The sequence below is a fragment of the Anomaloglossus baeobatrachus genome, chromosome 4 (assembly GCF_048569485.1).
Source record: "Anomaloglossus baeobatrachus isolate aAnoBae1 chromosome 4, aAnoBae1.hap1, whole genome shotgun sequence".
Lineage (NCBI taxonomy): Eukaryota > Metazoa > Chordata > Amphibia > Anura > Aromobatidae > Anomaloglossus > Anomaloglossus baeobatrachus.
Genome location: NC_134356.1, coordinates 490,564,133 through 490,590,367, shown reverse-complemented (window position 1 = coordinate 490,590,367; position 26,235 = coordinate 490,564,133). Strand labels below are relative to the sequence as shown.

General features: G+C 46.1%; 1 protein-coding gene across 2 annotated transcripts in view; it reads right to left on the bottom strand.

Moving 5' to 3' along the window:
* MYO5C (myosin VC) overlaps positions 1-26,235 on the bottom strand; it is a 296,937-nt gene that overhangs the window by 161,931 nt on the left and 108,771 nt on the right. For both annotated transcript variants that reach the window (XM_075345779.1, XM_075345780.1), the window contains one exon: positions 14,656-14,737. In XM_075345779.1, the coding sequence (XP_075201894.1) occupies positions 14,656-14,737 (82 nt within the window). The remainder of the gene's footprint in view (positions 1-14,655; positions 14,738-26,235) is intronic.

Below are 26,235 nucleotides of genomic sequence, written 5' to 3'. Positions count from 1 at the left end.
AGGACTCTGCTACTGTACTCCGACCTGGCTATACCCTGCCTGCCTGTATACAACTATAATAGTCCTGAGAAGGACTTCTGGTCACACTGTTTGCAGCCCTGCTACGGAAATAACTATAAAGGGCCGCAAACCTTTCCCTGAAGCAGCAACACTCTCCCTGCACTGACTGTCTGGATGGCTGTGAGCAGAGCACAGCGCGCCGGCCGGTATAAAAGGCTCGGTCATGCTGTGCGGGCTGGCCAATCACTGCAATTCCACAACTAACAGGGCTGTGGCATTGCAGTGGTCTGCCAGCCAATCCCTGCATGAGGGCTGGCTCTCAAATGAGCGCCAACATGCAGGGATGAAGACCACAAGTACAGCACGAGTATCGCGAGATTACTCGGTCCCCGCCGAGTAGCCCGAGTACAGTGATACTCGTGCGAGTACCGAGTAGTAACAAGCATACTCACTCATCACTAGTCTTTTCCTAAGGCTCCTTTTGAAGTGGATAAATGAGCACATAAGTATGTAGAGCGCAACCAGTAAGTGTGGATACAGGGTGGTTATATCTGATCATCTGATCTTTGTATTGTTTAACTTACTGTTTGTTTATGGAGGGTTAGTGTATATACTATATACAGTATTGGGTAGAACTGAGGTAATTATATTAGTCCGGCCCTCTAAAACCATCCCAATTTCTCATGCAGCCCCATGGGAAAATTAATTGCCTACCCCTGAGCTAGGCCAAGTGTTATCTACAAGGACAGACAAGGATGCATTAAACTCTTCAGCATTGAAAACGTTAGTGCAAGGACTAAGCACATTGATATAAAACATCACCATTTACGCAATTTAGTGGAACACTCAAGTTTGTTTATTGTGAGTCTGTCAAGATGATAGCTGATGGCATGACAAAGCCATTATCAAGAGCCAAGTTTGAGGACTTCAGAACCACAGTGGGACTAACAGGATAAGTATTTGTTGAGTGGGGGTGTTGGCATACCGTATGTTTAGTACAACAACTGCAATCCTGTCTATTAGTGTTCAGTTGCTAGGTTTGTGTTTAGAGATGAGCCACCCCCCTGGAGTTCGAGTTCGGTTCGGTTTGTCGAACGGTGCCCCGTTCGACGAGCCATTCGACGAACCTCTTGAACCCCATTGAAAACAATAGGAGGCAATCACAAACACATAAAAACACCTGGAAAACACCCTCAAAGTTGTCCAAAAGGTGCCAAACAACTCCCAAGACAACAGAAACACATGGAAAAGTGACAAGCACAAATACTCAAGCGAAATCTAAACAGCTGGACGAGGAAAAAGAGGAGGAGACACAGATATAGGCATGGCATGTCCTTCTAAAATCATGTAAAACACAGCAAGGGGACTCCAAGCGAACTCTCCCTTTTTTCCAAAAATTGGGCCCCACAGACACCACTTCAGTGGCAGCACTTGTGCCCTAGTTGCAAAAAGGTTGTTTTGATTTGCATCAAGCACATTCCAAAATACACCAGCCTTAGCTGTCGCCCGGATGACACCGAGGAAGGTCTAGCAAAGTCTTTGCTGATCCCAGATCTGTTCATCTTGGCTCATTTTTAAAAACACAGCAAGGGTTACTCCAAGCGGAGTCTCCCTTTTTTACAAAAATTGGGCCACACAGACACCCCTTTAGTGGCAACACTTGTGTCCCAGTTGCAAACTGTATGTGTTGATTAGCATCAAGCACATTCCAAAATACGTCAGCCTTAACTGTCCCCAGAATGACACTGGGGTAGGTAGCAAAGTCTTTGCTGAACCATGACTTGTTCATCTTGGCTCGTTTTTAAAAACACAGCAAAGGTTTCTCCAAGCAGAATCTCCCTTTTTTCCAAAAAATTGGGCCCCACAGACACCCCTTCAGTGGCATCACCTGTGCCCCAGTTGGAAACTTGACAGGTACATTTGCATCAAGCACATTCCAAATCCACAAGCATTTACTCTCCCCAGGATGACACAGGGGTAGTAAAGTCCTTGCTGATCCATGACTTGTTCATTTTGATGAACGTTAGTCTGTCCACATTGTCACTGGACAGACGCGTGCGCTTATCTATCAGCACACGCCCAGCAGCACTGACGATACGTTCTGACACAACGCTGGCAGCTGGACACAAGATCTCCAAGGCGTAAGTGGCGAGCTCAGGCCATTTTTCAAGATTTGAAGCCCAAAATGAGCAAGAATCCAGTTGCAAAGTCATGGCATCGATGTTCATTTGGAGATACTCCTGTATTATCCTCTGCAGCCGTTGACTATGTGTCAGACTTGTCTCTGGTGGCCTTGCAAAGGACGGTCTAAAAAAATTATGAAATGATTCAATAAAATTGCTGTTACCAGCATCAGATACGGTGCTGCTGGTACGGTTAGACTGTTGATGACGATACCGTACCATTTTTGTCAAGTTACAACTGGGAGATTCACTCCGTGCACCACTGGTGTTTGGTGGAAAAGCCGAGCTAAGATTGAGTAACAGCTTCTGCTGATACTCCTGCATACGTGCGTCCCTTTCTATGGCTGGAATTATTTCACAAAATTTGGACTTGTACCGGGGATCTAATAGTGTGGCAACCCAGTAGTCATCATCAGTTCTAATTTTGACAATCCGAGGGTCATGTTGTAGGTAGTGCAGCAAGAAAACGCTCATGTGTCTTGCGCAGCCATGCGGACCAAGTCCTTGCTGTGTTTTCGGCATAGAGGTGCTAACCATTCTTACTTCCTCTGACATCTCCCCCCAACCTCTTTCAACTGAAATGTGACCAAGGTCTCCCTCATCTGCTGAGTCTTCCATGTCCATGGACAGTTCGTCCTCCATTTCTTCATGTTCTCCTGCACCTTCCTCAACATTTTGCCTGCAACCATGCGCCCTTGTTAATCCCTCTCCCCCACCGTTCCATGCCTGCCGCCTTGGTGATGATGAACGTCTGGACCTTGTTGATGTTGTTATCCCTTGCGCATATGAATCCTCATGTACTTCCACCCCTTCCTGTTGAACCACCCCCTGACTCCGAATAGTGTTTAGCCTGTGCTCCAGCATGAAAATGACTGAAATTGTCATGCTGATAATGGCATTGTCAGCGCTAAACATATTCATCGCCATGTCGAAACTGTGCAGAAGGGTGCATAGTTCCTCGATCTGAGACCACTCCATCAGGGTGATCTGCCTCACCTCTGCATCTCATTGGCCCAGGCTATACATCATGACGTATTGCACCAGTGCTCGGCGGTGCTGCCACAGTCGCTGTAACATGTGGAGAGTCGAATTCCAGCGTGTCGGCACATCGCATTTCAGGCGATGAACCGGCAGACCGAAAGACTTCTGGAGCGATGCAAGTCGCTCAGCTGTGGCGGTTGAATGGCGGAAGTGAGCAGACAGTTTTCGTGCCCTGTTCAGAAGGCCATCTAGGCCGGGATAGTGTGTTAAAAATTGCTGGACAACAAGGTTCAACACATGAGCCATACAAGGCACGTGTGTCACCTTGCCCAGGGGAAGGGCCGCACCCAGGTTTGCCGCATTGTCGCACACGGCCTTACCAGGCTGCAGGCAAAAGTGGGTAAGTGGGTACAGTGGCCGGGTTCTCTGGGTCAGTGGACATGAAAGGAAGCCTCACTTTCTATCCCTCCTAATGGTGAAATGCAGCAAGGAATTCCCTGAGCTTAGCTACACAGACGCTGTTATCTGAAGCTGTATACAGCGTTTCCACGGACCTGACTGTCTTTCTTCCTCTGACATCTCCCCCCAACCTCTTTCAACTGAAATGTGACCAAGGTCTCCCTCATCTGCTGAGTCTTCCATGTCCATGGACAGTTCGTCCTCCATTTCTTCATGTTCTCCTGCACCTTCCTCAACATTTTGCCTGCTACCATGCGCCCTTGTTAATCCCTCTCCCCCACCGTCCCATGCCTGCCGCCTTGGTGATGATGAACGTCTGGACCTTGGTGATGTTGTTATCCCTTGCGCATATGAATCATCGTGTACTTCCTCCCCTTCCTGTTGAACCACCCCCTGACTCCGAATAGTGTTTAGCTTGTGCTCCAGCATGAAAATCAGTCACTGTGTGACTCTTATTTCCAAGACATTTCAAGCTAAAGACCGCCTGATGCCGTTGCGCTCTGCTGCCAGCATAGTAAGGAGGTGTGCGTGATTCCTTGTGCGCAGTTACAACGCTGGTGGCCTGACCAGGCAGGCTTGGGGTGGAGGTGAAGGACCCAGACGAGGTTGAGGAGGCAGAAGCGTTGGAGGAACTTATACATACAGAGGATTGACGCACAAGTCGTGGGGACGGCAAGACTTGTTCAGCAGACCCTTCTCCATCTATCACCATAGTTACCCAGTGCCCAGTCAGCGACATGTAACGCCCCTGTCCATGCTTACTGGTCCAAGTATCGGTGGTGAAATGCACCCGTTCACACACAGAGTTTCTCAAGGAAGCGGTGATGTTGTGTGCGACATGCTGGTGTAGCTCAGGCACACCTTTCTTAGAGAAGTAGTGGCGACTGGGCATCTGGTACTGGGGCACAGCGACGGACATAAGGTCTCGAAAATCCTGTGAGTCCACCAGGCGAAAATGCAGCATTTCGGTAGCCAAGAGCTTACAGAGGGATAAAGTTAACCTCTTAGCTTTGTCATGGGTCGGAGGAAATGGCCTTTTATTTGTCCACATCTGAGGGACAGAGATCTGGCTGCTGTGTGTAGACAGTGGTGAGTAGTGTGTCTCTGGAAAAATGCAGGTTTGTGAGGAAAGTGCAGGCGTAGACATGATGTTGCCTTCATCCAACGTTGGTGCTATCGATGTCTGAGAGAGCTGTACACGCACACTTGTTTCCCCATCCAAACCAACTGCCGACCTACCAAGCAAACTGCCTGTTGCGGTTACAGTGGTGGAAGGTGTGCGTGGAAAACCAGGTGTGACAGCTGTCCTCACAGTCATAGAAGATGAAGAGCACGCGGATGCACTGGAAGGGGCAGGCGGTGGTTGGCCCGCTACGCTAGGCCGCATTGCAGCACAGTGAGCTTCCCACTGGGAATTATGCTTGGTATTCATGTGATGATTCATGGAAGAAGTTGTCAAACTGGTGAGCTTTTTGCCTCTACTTATAGATTCCCGACAAAATTTTACAGATCACATGATTTGGGAGATCCTTTGCAAGGTCAAAAAAGGACCAGGCTAGGCATTGGCTTAGAGGACATGCGACCTGCAGAGCCACCCCGACTTGTGCTCAGAGGCAGAGTGGTGGCTGAGGATGCAGTTGTAGACGTGCTACCAGTACTCCGACTCTGTCCAGGAAGGCGCAAGGTAACTTCGTTGACAGTTGCATCCTCCTCCACCGCCTCTGTTGACCTCCTCAAGTGCCTGACTGTGGGTTGAGAGTAAGTGGGATCTAGAACTTCATCATCAAGCGTTGTGTTTGCACTCCCCTCACCCTCAGACCTAGCCTCTTCCTGCCCTGACCGAAAATTTAAGTTGTCATCCCAATCTGGTATTTGCGTCTCATCGTCATCAGTATGTTCCTCAATGTCTCCACCAACAGGTGTTACAGTTTGGGAATGAGGGTCTACATTATGCTCATAAACTTGGTCATCAGGGCCTGAATCTGAGCCACAAAGCTTCTGGGCATCACTGCAGACCATTTCATGGTCTGTACTCACTGTAGCTTGGGAGCAGACCTCTGATTCCCAGGCTATAGTGTCAGTGAACAGCTCTGCAGACTCAGCCATCTCTGTTACACCATACTGTGCAGGGCGGGTGGAGACTTGAGAGCTGAGAGAAAGCAAGTGTAATTGGGATTACAACTCAGAGGACTGTTTTTTTTTATGTGGTAGTTGAGGTGGAGGAGAGGGCACTTGTTGGAGCACTTGAGATCCATTCAAGCATGTTCTTTTTTTGTGCATCATCTACCTTTCGTACAGTTGTTCAGGTCCGTAAAAAATGGAGCACATCGGATTGTCCACGGAAAGTAGTAGACATCTTACTTTTGCTGGAAGATGGCTTATCTTCAGCAGATGTTAATGTAGCTTTGCCACCTTCCCCACGGACACAAACTTTTTTTCCTTTTCCAACACGCCTGTTCCCCTTTCCACCAGCATCTGTCCTTTTGCCACTCATTTTGTTAGCGACAAGATTAGCCGGAGCCGGCGACAGGAGCTGCGTGAGCGGTGACTGTCACCTACACGCAGAAAGCAGATAATGGCGCCGTGAGGGAAAATGCCCGTATTTATAATGCAAGGACATGTGACATGGACAGCCTATGACACATGCCCTTGCTTGTCTGGCAAAAAAGACCACTTAGCTGTGTATGTGTCTGGGATTGGCTGACATGCTCGCCCGCCCCACTGCACGCGCGCTTAGGGAAAAAAAAAAAAGGTGATCGCCATTATCCCAGCAGCACTGATCTAAACGCGCCGCCCCCGCACACTATACGCGGAAATTTGATAATAGTGTGAATTCACACTATTACAGTGAAAAGCCACCTAGGCTTTTTGCTGATCGAACCGTTCTCGAACGTAACTCGAGCTGTCGAGCTTTTAGCAAAAAGCTCGCGTTCGAGTTCGATCTCGAGCACCCCCAAAATCACTCGAACATGAAATTGGCGAACCTCGAACCTCGCTCAACTCTATTCCTGAATAAAACTAACAGTTACTATGCTGAACGCTTGGAGAGTATCATTGATAATTTGCTGCCAACACTAAGGGATGTATATATAAATAATAAATAGACATATACTGAACTTAAGATGTAACTTCCTATTTAGTTTGATATAAGGCATAGATATCCCCTAGACAAAGCCCAACCAGTTTCATAGAATTATTTATGTAGCAGGCAGAGAAAAAACAAGAGTGAGGTTTATTACTTCTTCCAATGTAGTATGGGCAACATGCAACATCGCGCTATCGTATTGAAAATGGATCTTGGCACTCTAGGTGGAAATGGCGGCATCACTCGTCCTGCTCCTATTCATTATGCCACCCAATAATCCCAGGAGTGGGACCGGTGTGACACTCCCTTGTGAAGTACAAATAAACCAAAAAGCCCTTGAACATCTGAAATATTAAATTAATTTGAAGGTGCAGAAATATGCTCTTGCCAATCTATAAACATACATACTATTTATAACACTACACTGCAGTAAATGAATACATTAATTCCACTAACACATAACATGTTAACTAAGTAACTTACATTTTTTACATATATAGCAATAGTAAAATTCATGTGTTCATTAATTGCAATGTGCTTATGCATAGTGTACGTGTACAGTGGAGAAAGTATTTTGTCAGTCACCAATTGAGCAAGTTCTCATACTTAAAAAGATGAGAGAGGCCTGTAATTGACATCATAGGTGACCACAACTATGAGAGACAAAATGAGAAAACAAATCCAGAAAATCACCTTGTCTGATTTGGCAAAAGTTTTTTTTTACAAATTATGGTGGAAAAAAAGTATTTGGTCAATAACAAAAGTTCATCTCAATATTGTGCTATTTATCCTTTCTTGGCAATGACAGAGGTAAAACGTTTTCTGTAAGTCTTCACAAGGTTGGTGTAGCGCCCCACAGGGCAGGTGTTTTGACCTAATTATTGTCGGGCTGGGATGCAGATCCTCTGTGTTGTCACGGGGTGGCTTGGCCCGGTTCCGTTGCCCCGAGGCGTACAGAAAGGAGGGTGGAGGATGGTAGGAAAGATGGTGGTGGTAGTTGGTGGTTTAGGAAAGTCTATTAGGATCGTGACTCCACCTGTGGTATGCGGCCAGGGATATGGGCTGCCGCTGCAGGGTCTCTCACCGGGAAAGATGTCAGGTGCAGCCAAAATGGTGTCACTTCCCACAGGCAGAGCGGGATTACCCAGGGAGGATGGCGGGGGTTTGGTGGTAGTCCCTGTTGGGGCCACAGTGCTGGTTGACGGCGACGGTTAAAGGAGAAGCAGAGACAGGGGCTGCGGTTCCAGGTGTTTTTACTCACAAGTTTTTCAAGCGCTGCCCGAGGTACCGTTCTCTGCCACGATAGACTCCAGCCGATCCCGGATCCGTGAAAGGTCAAGTCCGGTGTGTGTGTGTCAGCCTGTGAGCTCTCTCCTGCTTTTGTGCGCTAAGTATCGGACCCTCGTGACGTGAAGCACTCAAGGATCTCAGTGTCAGTAAAATGTGTCCCATTCTGTATGCTGATAGTGCGGTTCCGTTATGGGGTAGGTCCTCAACCCCGGATCCTATGTGCTATTTGCTGTAGACTCATGGGACAGGTCCAGAGACATTCAATAGCCGTGCCCCGCGACCCTTGCAGAGTTGGTAGGCAACTTGGTCCTGTAAACGCACCGCTGTAGTGACCCCGCTACTGTGATCCGACCCTGGCACAGTCCCCATTGGGGAGGGCAACCCTGTGCCTGTATGTTTGTGTATGTGTAAACCGACGTCGATCTCCCTCAGACCTAGGATGAGTACTACACCCTAATGGGGGTGCAGTACCCTGTGGCACCTGAAGCCACAGGGGCGCAACATTGGCACACACTGTTGGCGGTATGTTGACCCATTCCTCCATGAAGATCTCCCCGAAAGCAGTGATGTTTTGGGCCTGTCTCTGGGCAACACGAACTTTCAACTCCCTCCAAAGGTTTTCTATGGGGTTGAGGTTTGGAGACTGGCTAGGCCACTCCAGGATCTTCATATGCTTCTTACGAAGGCACTCCTTCATTGCCCTAGTACTGTGCTTGGGATCATTATCATGCTGAAAGACCCAGCCACGTTTCATCTTGAATGCCCTTGCTGATAGAAGGAGGTTTGCACTTAAAATCTCACAAAACATGGCCCCATTCATTCTTTGATGTACAAGGATCAGTCATCCTGGTCCCTTTGCAGAGAAACAGCCCCAAAGCATGATGTTGCCATCCCCATACTTCACAGTAGGCATGGTGTTCTTTGGATGCAACTCAGCATTCTGTTTCCTCCTAACATCACAAGCTGTGTTTCTACTGTGTTTTTCCAAAAATAAGACACTGTCTTATATTTTTTTTGCCCCCCAAAAAAGCACTAGGGCTTATTTTTGGAGGAGGTCTTATTCTTGGAGAAACATGGTTGGGGGTAAGTTTACCCCCCAAAAAAGCAGACCCCCCCACTTCCCAGGAGACTCATACTCACCAGACCCGGACGTCTGCGTGGCTCCCAGGTCCTCCTGTGATCTCCAGTCGGTGCTGCACGCTGTCCTACCCTGCTGCTAGCTGACATACTGACACACAAAGCAGATCACAGACACACACAGCAGATCACACATAGAAGATCACACACACACAGATCACAGACACACACAGCAGATTACACACATACACAGCAGATCACACACACACAGCAGATCGTAGACACGCACAGCAGATCGCAGACACACACACACAGCCGATCAAAGACACACTCAGCAGATCGCAGACACACACAGCAGATCGCAGACACACACACACAGCCGATCAAAGACACACACAGCAGATTGCAGACACACACACAGCCGATCAAAGACACACACAGCAGATCACACACACAGCAGATCGCACACACACAGCAGATCACACACACACAGCAGATCGCAGACACACAGCAGATCACACACACACAGCATATCGCAGACACACACAGCAGATCGCAGACACACACAGCAGATCGCAGACACACACAGCAGATCGCAGACACACACAGCAGATTGCAGACACACACAGCAGATTGCAGACACACACAGCAAATCACAGGCACACACACAGCAAATCGCAGACACACATAGCAGATCGCAGACACACACAACAGATCGCAGACACACACAGCAGATCGCAGACACATACAGCAGATCGCAGACACGCACAGCAGATCGCAGACACACACAGCAGATCGCAGACACACACAGCAGATCGCAGACACACACAGAAGATCGCAGGCACACACAGCAGATCGCACACACAGCAGATCGCAGACACACAGCAGATCACACACACACAGCATATCGCAGACACACACAGCAGATCGCAGACACACAGCAGATTGCAGACACACACAGCAAATCGCAGGCACACACACAGCAAATCGCAGACACACACAGCAGATCGCAGACACGCACAACAGATCGCAGACACACACAGCAGATTGCAGACACACACAGCAGATCGCAGACACACACAGCAGATCGCAGACACACACAGCAGATCGCAGGCACACACAGCCGATCGCATGCACACACAGCCAAACGCAGGCACACACAGCCAAACGCAGGCACACACACAGCCGATCGCAGACACACACCAGATCACACACACAGCAGATCGCAGACACACACAGCCGATCGCAGGCACACACAGCCGATCACAGATACATATAGCTAATCACAGATACACACAGCCAATCACAGATACACACAGCCGATCGCAGGCACACACAGCCGTTCACAGATACAGCCAAATGCAGATACACACAGCCGAACACAGAAAAACACAGCCGATCGCAGAAAAACAGCAGATTGCAGACACACACAGCAGATCGCAGACACACACAGCAGATCGCAGACACACACAGCAGATCACAGACACACACAGCAGATCACAGACACACAGCCGATCGCGCACACACACACACACACACACACACACACAGCCGATCGTGTGTGCACACATCACATCCAGCACTTACGGCCGCAGGGAATGATGAGAGCAAGTCGCGTGTCCCGCCGCAGGTCTTGTTCGTTGCGCTCCACCGCACTGCCTCTCGTGATTCTGCCGGCGAGAAGAGATCGGTGTCGCTGGATGTGGTGAGTATGTATGTGATCCGATGTGTGTGCGATCCGATGTTTGTGTGTGTGATTTGATGTTTGCGTGTGAGCCGATGTTTGTGTGTGTGATCTGATTATGTGTGCAATCTGATTGTGTGTGCGATCCGATGTTTGTGTGTGAGATCCGGTGTGTGTGTGTGTGTGTGTGTGTGTGTGAGATCTGATGAGTGCGGGTATGTGATCACTGCAGGTCCTGCCGCTCAGCGTCGGGTGAGTGTAATTGCCGGGTGCCGCTGTCTATAATAAAGTGTCCTGCAGTATCTGTATCCTTTTTAGCTGCACGGACACTTCCTTATTGATGCACGACTAGGGCTTATTTTCAGGGGAGGGCTTATATTTAAGTCTTGCTCCGAAAATGCTGAATATCTCTGCTAGGGCTTATTTTTGGGGGAGGGCTTGTTTTTGGAAAAACACGGTACCAAACAGTTCTACTTTGGTGTCATCAGACCATATGAAATTCTCCCAATACTCTTCGGGATGATCCAAATGCTCCCTAGCAAACTTCAGATGGGCCCGGACATGTACTGGCTTAAGCAGGGGCACACATCTGGCACTACAGGATCTGAGTCCATGGCGGCATAGTGTGTTACTGATGGTAGCTTTTTTTACGGTGGTCCCAGCTCTATGCAAATCATTCACTAGGTCTTCCCGTGTGGTTCTGGGATTTTTGCTCACCCTCTTGTGATCATTTTGACCCCACGGGGTGAGGTCTTGCGTGGAGCCCCAGATCAAGAGACATTATCAGTGGTCTTGTATGTCTTCCATTTTCTTATTATTGCTCCCACAGTTGATTTTATCACACCAAGCTACTTGCCTATTACTGATTCAGTCTTACCAGCCTGCTGCAGGGCTACAATTTTGTTTCTGGTGTCCTTCGACAGCTCTTTGGTTTTCACCATAGTCTGACTGTTTGAGGTTGTGGACAGGTATCTTTTATACTGATAAGTTCAAACAGGTGCCATTACTGCAGGTAATGAAAAAGTTACAGGTCTGTGAGAGCCAGAAATCGTGCATGTTTCTAGATGACTAAATACTTATTTTCCACCATAATTTGCAAAACAAAAGATCTTGCCAAATCAGACAAGGGGATTTTCTGGATTTGTTTTCTCATAGTTGTGGTCTACCTATGTTGTCAATTAGAGGCCTCTCTCATCTTTTTAAGTGGGAGAACTTGCACAATTGGTGGCTGACTACATAATTTTTTTCCCCACTGTATATGTTCCCTTGGGAAGGTCTCTTCATGGCATTTCCCATGTGGTCACCACATGAGTCTCTGCCTATCACTGTGTCCAAGATAAAAGAGGGACTTAATGTGAAAGATGATAGACCTCCTTTTCAGCCTCCATTGCCCTATTTGATAGCAGTGGGGTAAAGCTGACAGAACAGTTGTAGCTGGATGTCTAGCTTGTAGCCCAATGTCCTCCATAAACCTTCTTATGGTTTGTGTAGACACTGTTTGACATCTCCTGCTTGGTAAGTGATGTCCTATTTCACTTGCAGTACATTCTTAAAATCTAAAAAGAAATATACATTGCGTTGGAAAAGTCACAAGGGAAAGCCACTGCTGTCTAAGTCCTGGGATTATGATGTAGGGTGGCTTAATGTCTTGAAACCTGGAGGTCTCTAGTTTTTATTCCAGGTAAACAGTTCGGTGTCATACTGATTTGGTCGTAGAACCAGAGATACGGCCATTTCTCTAAAGTGTCTCAGGAACTGAATTTCAACACGATAACGCCAGGCTGCATGTTGCTCATACAACTATGAGCACCCTGCATGGCCTGAATATGCTATCATGGCCTACAGTGTCTCTGGGCTTGTTTCCCATCAAGCACATATTTGACGTTATTACAAGATGCCAATTGTAAAAGGAGCTGCCAGCAGCGGATCTTGATGATTTGTGTGCACAAGTGCATTTATTATTGCAGAACATTTTTCACTCACCATTAATAAATTCATCATTTACATACCATGGCTTGTAACTGCAAGTATTTCAGTCTAGGGCGCTAACACTTCATAATTAAAAAAAAAAGTAGATGTTTTGAAAAGTTTGTTTCTATTCTGTTCCTCGTGTGCATATCATTAACATGTCTACTGATCCTGTGATTTTATCTACTATATCTCTATATAGATATATATGTATATGCACTGGAGAGCAATATTAGAGAACAACACACATTTTCCTAAATGTTAAAGTCATTGTGTAGTCCTAATATGATTAAACTAGCAGTATTTTAAGCTTATTTCATAAATTGAATTTATTCCAAAGCACATTATAAAAATGGAAATTAGATAAATGAAAAAGAACAGTGATCCAAATTAGAGAACACTTTTAGATACCTGGAAATGATTGGTGTTAATCTGGCACCTGGTGCTAATTTCCTTAATTATCTGACAAACTCTATTTAATTGGCAGCCTAACTTTCCAGTTTGCCCTGACTTTGCAAAATGGTGTGCCGTTTCAAAGTGACAAACCCTACAGCAGCAGGTTGTCCAGATGAAGGCCAAAGGGGTGACCCCATCAGCCGTAACAAGAGAAGTTAGTAGTTCCAAGTCTGTGATTTCAAGAATAATGCATCTTTACAACATCACAAATTTTTTCAAGTCCCCCAAGAAGGCTGGTCGCCCTTGAAAGACAAATGCAATAGAGGACAGGATAATGCGGAGAATCTCCATGGGTAATCGTTTCAACACTACAGCTGGAATTGCTCGGCAGTTCAGCGTCATATAGTGTCACAACGTTTAAGAGCATTTGGACTGAAACCTCACACTGCAGTGACCAAACCTCTCATTAGCAGAAAGAATCAAAAGGCTAGACTTGACTTTGGTGAGGAGCATTTTGTGAGGACAGAGAAGTGGTCCACAGTTTATTATAGTGATTTGATGATGATGATGATAGCAAGTTTAACTTATTTGGGTCTGATGGGAAACATTATGTTTCTTGACAAACTGGGGAAAGACTGAATCCAAAGTGTGTTAAGAAGTCAGTAAAAGGTGGTGGAGGAAGTGTCATGGTTTGGGGAATGTTTTCTGCATTAGGAACTGGACCTCTCATACAGCTACATAGCAGGGTGAATGCAAGTGTGTATCAGAACCTTCTTCAACAACACGTGGTTCCTTACTTGCATTGATCACTCAATCAGCCAGCAATTTTCATGCAGGACAATGCCCCATGTCACACAGCAAAACGGGTAAAGCAGTTCCTTGAAACAATCAAATGGCCAGGTCAGAGTCCTGATCTAAACCCAATAGAAAATCTCTGGGAAATCCTTGGTGACAAAGATATGGCCAAGAAACCCACAACAGTCAAAGAACTGTGGAAGAGACTGGAAGAAGAATGGACCAAAATCACACCAGAGCAGTGTGAGAGACTAGTGATGTCTTGTTGCCACAGATGTGCTGAAGTCATTCAAAGCAAAGGCCTGTACACTTCCTACTGATTGGTGACTGTTCTAACCTTCAGAAAATTTACTTATAATGTTTCTCTGTGCTACAGTCATTGCTGTTCTCAGATTATAATCATCATGTTTTGGGCAAAATAAAGGTTTTATGTTGATAAACTTTGGATGTTTTGTAAAACACTGTTGTAGTGACATGGTGTACCCCTTACAAAAAACCTTCATATGTCGATTAATGTGGATTACAATATTTCTGAAAAATGCAAGTGATCATACATTGTTCTCTAAATATATTTATATATATATATATATATATATATATATATATATATATATATATATATATATAGACTCACACGGTATATTTACTTGTATATGCATATATTTATAGCTTATATATACATATGTACATATATATGCATATTAAAATGTGAGTGCAAATTAGAGTATCCTACATACCAAGTTGAATTGTTGCTGCAGTTTCTCATTTGCATAATTTATGCAGAACTGTTCAAAACTGTTGACTTCAAAGGTCTCAAACCTGCAATAAAATATGTAGTTTTTAAACACCATAATTAATACATATAAATATATGACAAGAATTCATTACAGAATAACAATGTGCCTCATTGTTGAGGTCATACAGTATATGTTGCATAATTATTCAGTCCATACTCTCCATGAGGGGGATGGCTCTAAATAACGGTTAGGCTGAGTGTAAATCTAATGATCCCGTGAGCAAAGTTAGGCAAAGAACTAAATATTCTACTGCTTTACAACCTAAGGCTATGTGCGCACAGTGCGTTTTTCGCGGCGTTTTTGCGCGTTTTTCGGGTGCGTTTTTGGCCTCAAAACTGCAGGACTTTGCTTCCCCAGCAAAGTCTATGAGTTTTCATTTTTGCTGTCCGCACACATCTGTTTTTTTTCAGCTGCGTTTTTGTGGTGCCACAAAAACGCAGCATGTCAATTATTCCCGCGTTTTTCACTGCGCTTTTCATCCATTGAGTTCAATGGGATGTTGAAAGACGCAATGAGAAACGCAAATAGCTGCGTTTTGGTGCGTTTTGAAGACCAAAAACGCAGCTATAAACGCAGGAGGTGGGTAGTAAAGTGACGTGTACAGGAAGAAGATTCCTTCTGTCAGTATATACAGAAGCGTGAATCCTCCCGGTACCGTCACCGCCGCCTCCACCTCCCGTCCTGTGCATGTCAGCTGCCGTGCGGCGCCATGTACAGGCAGGAGGTGGAAGCGGCTGCGAAAACAAAAGTTAACAGTAGAAAAAAAAAAAAGTTATACTCACCTGTCTGCAGACTCCCGGTGCCATGCCCGCTCCCATCTCCTCTCACGGTATCGCCACCCCCGCTCCGGCTGTGTGCAGACGGCCGGGAAACCTCCGATAGATGCAGGACCTGGCAATGGATCACCTGATGCAGTCACCTGACGCATCAGCTGATCGCAAGTATCGCGGTGACGCAGGCGCCCGGCCGGTATCAGCGGATACGTCAGGAGACTTCATCCCTGATTACCGGCAGCTGCTGCAGCGATCGGACGGGAAAAGACTCCGCTGCAGGAGCTGCCGGTAATCAGCACATAAGTGAGTATTATTATTTTTTTTTTTTTGCACCGATGCATCAGCTGATTGTATAATCGGCTTTTATACAATCAGCTGATGTGTGATGGGATTCAGGCACTTGATCCTGAAACATCATCTGATGGCTTTGCCTTCCAGCAAACCGATCAGATGATATTGGATCCGGATTGGACGGCGCGGGACCCTGACCCAGGATTACTGCGGAGGGGGGGTTCTTTATTTCAATAAAGATGGAGTCACTAATTGTGTTGTGTTTTATTTCTAATAAAAATATTTTTCTGTGTGTTGTGTTTTTTTTTATCTTTACTAGAAATTCATGGTGGCCATGTCTAATATTGGCGTGACACCATGAATTTCGGGCTTAGGGCCAGCTATACAGCTAGCCCTAACCCCATTATTACCCAGCGAGCCACCCAGCATCAGGGCAGCTGGAAGAGTTGGATACAGCGCCAGAAGATGGCGCTTCTATGAAAGCGCCATTTTCTGGGGTGGCTGCGGGACTGCAATTCACAGCAGGGGTGCCCAAAAAGCTGCCTAGTTGTACACGGCTGGACTCAAAAATTGGGTGAAGCTCACGTCATTTTTTTTAAATTATTTCATGAAATTCATGAAATAATTTAAAAAAAAAGGGCTTCCCTATATTTTTGGTTCCCAGCCGGGTACAAATAGGCAGCTGGGGGTTGGGGGCAGCCCGTACCCGCCTGCTGCACCCGGCTAGCATACAAAAATATGGCGAAGCCCACATCATTTTTTTTGTTTGGGGGGGCAAAGAAATCCTGCATACAGTCCTGGAAGGAGGATGCTGAGCCTTGTAGTTCGACAGCTGCTGTCTGCTCTCCTGCATACCCTATTGGATGGAGGATGCTGAGCCTTGTAGGTCTGCTCCCCCTGACTCTCCCTCAAGCATACAGTCCTGGATGGAGCATGCTGAGCCTTGTAGTTCTGCAGCTGCTGTCTGCTCTCCTGCATACACTATTGGATGAAGGTAGAAAGAGAAACGCACACAGAAATGAATCAAATTATGTGGGAATTAGAAAAAGTGATGTCAGCGAGAATTCGTACCTGGTGGGACAGTGAGACCTTGCAAGCATATCTTGACAAAAATATGGTTCCCAGGGGACTTCGGCTGAACAAAAGACCCACAGTTGAATTTAATCAAGAATTTGTTGCAAAATGGGACACTATCTTATCTGAATGCTCCAAAAAACTTATTCAATTAATTATAGAACAAGAACGAAATAAAATAGGTGTGTTGGAGAATAAGATTAAAGAAATTGAAGTTTCCCTTTCACAATATTCAGGTCTGGATGCTTATAAGACCACGAAAGAAGAGATCAACACTAAAATCATTGCCCTTGAGGATACAATCACTGCATTCAAAGAAAAAAAGTTTGTTCGTGATTTAAGGGACTATGAGGATAATAAAATCTACAATTGGCATAATTCCAGGAGATTTTTCCAAGCTGGTCCCAGATCCATATTGAAAAATCATAAAAGACGCAACAATTCTACCCGTGTCAATTTTTCTTCTACGGACTTTGAAACGACTGATGTGGACTCTACAGACTATAATACTGACACGTCCGATAATAATTTTGACACCCCATCCACTTCTTCAAGTGTGTCAAAAAACTTGAAAAACCAGCCGTTTTTTCAAAAAAAATCGAAAAAAACAAGGAGGAGCGGCCGCAAACATAGAAAGTCATGTGTACCAACACAATCATTTCACGAGGGGGAAAAGGAAATGAATATTGATAATAATAATTTTTCTGTTATAAATATGTCGGCATGCATTTTAAACAGCAGTGAAATTAGTGTTTTGAAAAGGGGTTTAAATTTTGTTCCCAACAAGAGGTTTGATCTTTTTAAAACAATACTAGATGTTAATAAGTTTATCCGAAAATTAACAGTAAAAAAACACTTCTTTCACGATGAAAATGAGGTTAATGTTCCTAATGTTTCAAATGCATCAGCTGACATTTTTTTCTCTCCTATGTCATTTAAAGAACAAATGGCTTTACAAGATTTGCATGATTTGTCAAGTGATAGTGGTGCCGGACCCAATCCACATTGTGCGGTTTCCCACTTTAATGTTCCTAATCCCAGTTTTTATCCCATACCTTCGAGGTGTGATCAGATGACTGATTTCCAGAACATAGTAGAAAAGGAATTAACTGCTCTTTCTCATTTACAAGAACCTATGGTTCAAAATTTGTCTAAGACTGAGAAGGATGCGATTATTTCCTTGCAAAAAAACTCTAACATCATAATAAAAAATTCTGACAAGGGGGGGGCAGTCGTAGTTTTGGATACTGGACTTTATGAAAGGGAGGTAGTGACTATGTTACAGGATTGTGATACCTACAGGAGAGTCGATCATGACCCCTCTGCAGATATAAAAAAATCCTTGGAAAAAATTCTAGAAGAAGGCTTACATTTGGGTTTAATTGATGAAAAATTGAGAGATTATCTTAATCCATCTTATTGTTTAATACCATTATTGCATGCCTTACCCAAGTCACATAAAAACCAATTTCCCCCAAAAATGAGACCGATTGTCTCAGGTATAGATTCTTATACTGAACATCTAGCAGAGTGGTTGGATAACCACCTTCAATTTCTTCCTAAAATGTCTCCTGGCTATGTCCTGGATAGCAAACATGTGTTGAATATTATTTCTCAGATGAAATGGCAGGATAATTTTAGTTGGTTAACTTGTGATGTGCAATCATTGTATACATCCATTCCACATTCTCTTGCCATTTTAGCGTTGAAAGATTTGCTTAAAAAATATTCTGACTACTCACTTGAATTACAGGACTATTTGATTGACGTAACTGAGTTTTTACTCAAAAACAACTATTTTACCTTTTTAAATAAAGGATATATTCAGTTACAGGGATGTTCAATGGGCGCACGGTTTTCCCCCTCTCTAGCAGGCATATTTATGTTTTGGTGGGAAGAACAATATATTTTTAATCAGTGCAATCCTTTTTTCTCGGATATAGCATTATATCTGAGATTTATAGATGATGTACTTATTGTATGGCAAAATCCAAACAAAAAAAATTGAGGATTTCATATCATACATTAATAATAATGCCCATAATCTTTTTTTCACTTTTTTTCATGATGTATCAAAAATTAATTTTTTGGATATACAATTCCATGGGAAGGGTGACAATGGAGAAATTAATTGTAGTCTTTATAGAAAACCCATATCAGGCAACTCACTATTACATGCGGGAAGTTGCCATCCAAAGCATGTTATAAATAACATCCCTACAGGTGAATATGTCCGTGCTAGGAGATGTTGCAACACCCAAAATGGTTTTGAGGTAGAATGCAGCACTATTGAAAAAAGGTTTTTGGCAAGAGGGTATAAAATGACAAATCTCCAGAAAGCCAAAACCAAGGCAATCAAAGTGAGTAGGTCACAATATTTGGACATGAATAAAACCAGAGATAATCCCCAGAAAGAATTGTCAGTTGTTTTTTCAACAACATACAGTAAAAATTATTATGATGTAATCAAAATTATTAAAAAATATTTACCCATTTTATCTACAGATGACACATTACACAAAATCTTAAAAAATGGAGTTAAATTTGTTTCAAAAAGGAACATTACATTGGGATCCATGTTATCACCTAGTGATCATATGAATAGGTGCGGTTCCACTAAAAAAGAAAAAAACACTGGCAATTGGTTACCCAGCACAGGCTCTTTCAAATGTGGCCACAGATCGTGTGGACTATGCGGTTATATGTCAAATGTGAAGGAATTTTCTTCATTTACAGATAAAAAAACGTATAAAATAATGTCACTCATAAACTGCAGTTCAGACCATGTGGTTTATTTAATATCGTGTACTATTTGCCAGTTACAATATATAGGCAGCACTTGTCGTTCTCTCAGAAAGAGGATATCTGAACATATTTATGATGTTAATAATGCCACCACCAGAAAATTATCAGGAGCGTCTCAACATTTTCGCGACGCACATGCAGGTAATTTAACAGGCATGAAAGTCAATGCCATTGAAAAAATTCAACTACCTAGAAGGGGTGGAAATTTGAAAGATATCCTCTTTCAGAGAAAAATAAAATGGATGTTTTTAATGGGCACAAGATTTCCGAAAGGTTTAAATAAAAGAAATGAATTGATGTTTGCATATTAATCTGGCTAAAAAAATACTTTGTATATATATAAGTGTTATAAGCATTATATGGAGTGATATAACTCAAGGGGTTAATGTTTTTGTAATTGTCTTGCTCTCTCCTTGCATTTGATCACATGTTTGGGTTCAGCCCTTTTTAAACAGTTCTGTGACTAGATGGTTTAGAGACTGAATAAGAACTGGATGTTCGAAACGCGTCCTCTCTGACATGGGCTTGACCACCGTAGCATGGACTTTTTAATGATAAGAAAATAAAGGAAGTTTTATTTTAAGAACAAAATGCCTGGAGTTTTGTGCTGGTGAAATCCTTTAACTATTGGATGGAGTATGCTGAGCCTTGTAGTTCTGCAGCTGTCTGCTTTTCTGCATATACTAGTGGAGAATGAAGAACACATTGAAGAAGGAAATGACATAAGACCTTTTTTTTTTTTTGTTCACTGATAAAAAACGCATAAAGACGCAGTGAGCAAAAACGCAGCAAAACACAGCAAAAAAACGCACCAAATCGCGGCAAAACGCGTGCGTTTTTTGCCGCGTTTTTTTTACGCGGGTGCGTTTTTGTGCAGTTTTTGCCGCAAAAAACGCACAAAAACGCAGCGTCAAAAAAATGCAGTGTGTGAACCTAGCCTAATGGCGATTAAAGCCTTCGTCTTTATATTGTCATGCTACAGTGTAGATATGAGCAGGGATTTCCAGATGTAGCAATAATAAATATCAGTAGCAAAAACTTTATACAAATATTTCTGCCAGTTCATAATGACTTCAGAACAGATAAAAGTGAGCTAATATTAAAGGTTTGGATTTTATAATTTTGTTTTATATATACATAATACATGTAGTCTTATTTCATTCAGACATCCATTTTACATGTATGTGTTCTGAGTGGTTTTAACGAATAGACTTTTATAATCTATGGGACAGTTGAAATGTCTTTGGTTTTTGTGGACTGTGCTTATGCAAAAAAAAAATCACTGTGAGACATGCGCTTTTTATCAGTGTCACGGATGAAAAACACATACAATTCTATGGGTCTGTGACAGCATTTACAGACAGCAAACTGATGACATTAGTGTACAGTCTGTGTGCTATCCATAATTAACATTGCAAAGGATTGGAGAATCTCTGTCATTTATTTATTTATTTAGTTTCTTCATCAGTAAAAATCCCTGATGAAAAACTGATGCCAACACTGAGACACTGAGAAAACACCATAAAACTGAGATCCAATGTTGAACAACGGTCTGTGTTTTCATGTAAAATAAAAACCAATGACATCTGAATAAGGCCTTATGTTGTATGTGTCTAAAGCCCGCTTTACACGCTGCAATATATCTTACAATGTGTCGGCGGGGTCACGTCGTAAGTGACGCACATCCGGCATCATAAGTTACATTGCAGTGTATGACAGGTACGTGCGATTGCGATTGAACGTTAAAACGTTCATCGCATACACATCATACCTGTCTCTAGAATTGAACGTGTGGTTGTTCAATGTTCCCGTGGCAGTACACATCGCAGTGTGTGACACCCCGGGAACATTGAACAGAACTTACCTGCCTCCCACGGCGGCCGCCGATAATGCGGAAGGAAGGAGGTGGGCGGGATGTTTACGTCCTGCTCAGCTCTGCCCCTCCGCTTCTATTGATCGCTGCCGCGTGACGTCGCTGTGACGCCGAACGTCCCTCCCATTCCAGGAAGTGGACGTTCGCCGCCCACAGCGAGATCGTATGGACGGGTAAGTACGTGTGACGGGGGGGCGTTGCAAATAGCATACAAGATCGTATGCGAAATTGCAACGTGTAAAGTGGGCTTAAGGCTTCGGTCAAAAGTATTTATTGTTGATGGGCCGCATTGTGGCTCAGTGGTTAGCACTGCAGCCTTGCAGTGCTGTGGTCCTGGATTCAAATCCCACCAAGGACAACATCTGGGATTTTCATCAGATATTGATCACAGTTTGGTCCGAGTTTCACCAGTTTATTTCCCTGATGAAAAAAAAAAAAGTTTCTTCACCATCTCCTATCTTTCAGTCAGTGAAAACAGCGCACGGACGGCATCCGAATGCTGTGGGACATAGACTTGCATTGTCAATCTTGATTCGGCACTTGGATTAATATCGGACATGTCTCCATGATTTTTACATAGACCACTTGGTTTGAGGAAAATATCTGACATGTGAACAGCCATACAAACTGTCAAAAGTATGAGGGGCTGCTCATAAGTCTTTGGCTTTTTGATCTTTTTTTGTTTCTATGGTAACGAATGTCTATGTAGTCTGTCTCTTTGCCCGACTGTCTCTTTGCCCGTCTGTCTCTTTGCCCGACTGTCTCTTTCCAGGTCTGTCTCTTTGTCTGGCTGTCTCTTTCCAGGTCTGTCTCTTTGCCCGGCTGTCTCTTTGCCAGGTCTGTCTCTTTCCAGGTCTGTCTCTTTGCCCGGCTGTCTCTTTCCAGGTCTGTCTCTTTGCCCGGCTGTCTCTTTGCCAGGTCTGTCTCTTGCCAGGGCTGTCTCTTTGCCCCGTCTGTCTCTTTGCCCCGTCTGTCTCTTTGCCCCGTCTGTCTCTTTGCCCCGTCTGTCTCTTTGCCCCGTCTGTCTCTTTGCCCCGTCTGTCTCTTTGCCCCGTCTGTCTCTTTGCCCCGTCTGTCTCTTTGCCCCGTCTGTCTCTTTGCCCCGTCTGTCTCTTTGCCCCGTCTGTCTCTTTGCCCCGTCTGTCTCTTTGCCCCGTCTGTCTCTTTGCCCCGTCTGTCTCTTTGCCCCGTCTGTCTCTTTGCCCCGTCTGTCTCTTTGCCCCGTCTGTCTCTTTGCCCCGTCTGTCTCTTTGCCCCGTCTGTCTCTTTGCCCCGTCTGTCTCTTTGCCCCGTCTGTCTCTTTCCAGGGCTGTCTCTTTGCCCGGCTGTCTCTTTCCAGGGCTGTCTCTTTGCCCCGTCTGTCTCTTTCCAGGGCTGTCTCTTTGCCCCGTCTGTCTCTTTGCCCCGTCTGTCTCTTTGCCCCGTCTGTCTCTTTGCCCCGTCTGTCTCTTTGCCCCGTCTGTCTCTTTCCAGGGCTGTCTCTTTGCCCGGCTGTCTCTTTCCAGGGCTGTCTCTTTGCCCCGTCTGTCTCTTTGCCCTGTCTGTCTCTTTGCCCCGTCTGTCTCTTTGCCCCGTCTGTCTCTTTGCCCCGTCTGTCTCTTTCCAGGGCTGTCTCTTTGCCCGGCTGTCTCTTTGCCCGGCTGTCTCTTTGCCCCGTCTGTCTCTTTGCCCTGTCTGTCTCTTTCCAGGGCTGTCTTTTTGCCAGACTGTCTCTTAGCCCTGGAAAGAGACAGCCCGGGCAAAGAGACAGCCCTGGAAAGAGACAGCCGGGCAATCTCTTTGCCCTGTCTGGCTCTTTGCCCGTCTGTCTCTTTGCCCCGTCTGTCTCTTTGCCCCGTCTGTCTCTTTGCCCCGTCTGTCTCTTTGCCCCGTCTGTCTCTTTGCCCCGTCTGTCTCTTTGCCCCGTCTGTCTCTTTGCCCCGTCTGTCTCTTTGCCCCGTCTGTCTCTTTGCCCCGTCTGTCTCTTTCCAGGGCTGTCTCTTTGCCCGGCTGTCTCTTTCCAGGGCTGTCTCTTTGCCCCGTCTGTCTCTTTGCCCTGTCTGTCTCTTTGCCCCGTCTGTCTCTTTGCCCCGTCTGTCTCTTTGCCCCGTCTGTCTCTTTGCCCCGTCTGTCTCTTTGCCCCGTCTGTCTCTTTGCCCCGTCTGTCTCTTTGCCCCGTCTGTCTCTTTGCCCCGTCTGTCTCTTTGCCCCGTCTGTCTCTTTGCCCCGTCTGTCTCTTTGCCCGGGCTGTCTCTTTGCCAGGACTGTCTCTTTCCAGGACTGTCTCTTTCCAGGGCTGTCTCTTTCCAGGGCTGTCTCTTTCCAGGGCTGTCTCTTTGCCCCGTCTGTCTCTTTGCCCCGTCTGTCTCTTTGCCCCGTCTGTCTCTTTGCCCCGTCTGTCTCTTTGCCCCGTCTGTCTCTTTGCCCCGTCTGTCTCTTTGCCCCGTCTGTCTCTTTGCCCCGTCTGTCTCTTTGCCCCGTCTGTCTCTTTGCCCCGTCTGTCTCTTTGCCCCGTCTGTCTCTTTGCCCCGTCTGTCTCTTTGCCCCGTCTGTCTCTTTGCCCCGTCTGTCTCTTTGCCCCGTCTGTCTCTTTGCCCCGTCTGTCTCTTTGCCCCGTCTGTCTCTTTGCCCCGTCTGTCTCTTTGCCCCGTCTGTCTCTTTGCCCCGTCTGTCTCTTTGCCCCGTCTGTCTCTTTGCCCCGTCTGTCTCTTTGCCCCGTCTGTCTCTTTGCCCCGTCTGTCTCTTTGCCCCGTCTGTCTCTTTGCCCCGTCTGTCTCTTTGCCCCGTCTGTCTCTTTGCCCCGTCTGTCTCTTTGCCCCGTCTGTCTCTTTGCCCCGTCTGTCTCTTTGCCCCGTCTGTCTCTTTGCCCCGTCTGTCTCTTTGCCCCGTCTGTCTCTTTGCCCCGTCTGTCTCTTTGCCCCGTCTGTCTCTTTGCCCCGTCTGTCTCTTAGCCGTGGAAAGAGACAGACCGGGCAAAGAGACAGCCCAGGCAAAGAGACAGCCCTGGAAAGAGACAGCCGGGCAATCTCTTTGCCCTGTCTGTCTCTTTGCCCGGCTGTCTCTTTCCAGGGCTGTCTCTTTGCCCTCTGTCTCTTTGCCCCGTCTGTCTCTTTGCCCAGTCCGTCTCTTTGCCCCATCGGTCTCTTTCCAGGGCTGTCTCTTTGCCCGACTGTCTCTTAGCCCTGGAAAGAGACAGACCGGGCAAAGAGACAGCCCTGGAAAGAGACAGCTGGGCAAAGAGACAGACCGGGCAAAGAGATTGCCCGGCTGTCTCTTTCCAGGGCTGTCTCTTTGCCCGAGCTGTCTCTTTGCCCTGTCTGTCTCTTTCCCGGGCTGTCTCTTTCCAGGGCTGTCTCTTTGCCCGGCTGCCTCTTTCCAGGCCTGTCTCTTTGCCCTCTGTCTCTTTGCCCCATCTGTCTCTTTGCCCCGGCCTCTTTGCCCGGGCTGTCTCTTTCCAGGGCTGTCTCTTTCCAGGGCTGTCTCTTTGCCCGGGCTGTCTCTTTGCCCGGCTGTTTTTTTCCAGGGCTGTCTCTTTGCCCTCTGTCTCTTTGCCCCGTCTGTCTCTTTGCCCCGTCTGTCTCTTTGCCCCGTCTGTCTCTTTGCCCCGTCTGTCTCTTTGCCCCGACTGTCTCTTTGCCCCGACTGTCTCTTTGCCCCGACTGTCTCTTTGCCCCGACTGTCTCTTAGCCCTGGAAAGAGACAGACCCGGGCAAAGAGACAGCCCAAGCAAAGAGACAGCCCTGGAAAGAGACAGCCGGGCAATCTCTTTGCCCCGTCTGTCTCTTTGCCCCGTCTGTCTCTTTGCCCCGTCTGTCTCTTTCCAGGGCTGTCTCTTTGCCCGACTGTCTCTTAGCCCTGGAAAGAGACAGACCAGGCAAAGAGACAGCCCTGGAAAGAGACAGCCGGGCAATCTCTTTGCCCGGTCTGTCTCTTTGCCCAGCTGTCTCTTTCCAGGGCTGTCTCTTTGCCCGTCTGTCTCTTTCCAGGGCTGTCTCTTTTCCGTCTGTCTCTTTGCCCCGTCTGTCTCTTTGCCCCGTCTGTCTCTTTGCCCCGTCTGTCTCTTTGCCCCGTCTGTCTCTTTGCCCCGTCTGTCTCTTTGCCCCGTCTGTCTCTTTGCCCCGTCTGTCTCTTTGCCCCGTCTGTCTCTTTGCCCCGTCTGTCTCTTTGCCCCGTCTGTCTCTTTGCCCCGTCTGTCTCTTTGCCCCGTCTGTCTCTTTGCCCCGTCTGTCTCTTTGCCCCGTCTGTCTCTTTGCCCCGTCTGTCTCTTTGCCCCGTCTGTCTCTTTGCCCCGTCTGTCTCTTTGCCCCGTCTGTCTCTTTCCAGGGCTGTCTCTTTGCCCGACTGTCTCTTAGCCCTGGAAAGAGACAGACCGGGCAAAGAGACAGCTCGGGCAAAGAGACAGCCCTGGAAAGAGACAGCCGGGCAATCTCTTTGCCCGGTCTGTCTCTTTGCCCAGCTGTCTCTTTCCAGGGCTGTCTCTTTGCCCAGTCTGTCTCTTTGCCCGGCTGTCTCTTTCTGTGTCGCTCTCTCTGTCTCCCCACCGACATCATATTACCTCACACATAAGCTTCTTATACTAACAGTTTATTTTGTTCCTATAGCAACCACTGACAGTTGGCATTAATAGCCTGTAGCTCCCATCTCCATTCAGTTTAATGTAGGCAGGATTTTGGAGAGTAACTGTAAAGCACAAGGTTAAATTTTCCCGTCAAAACATAGTCTATG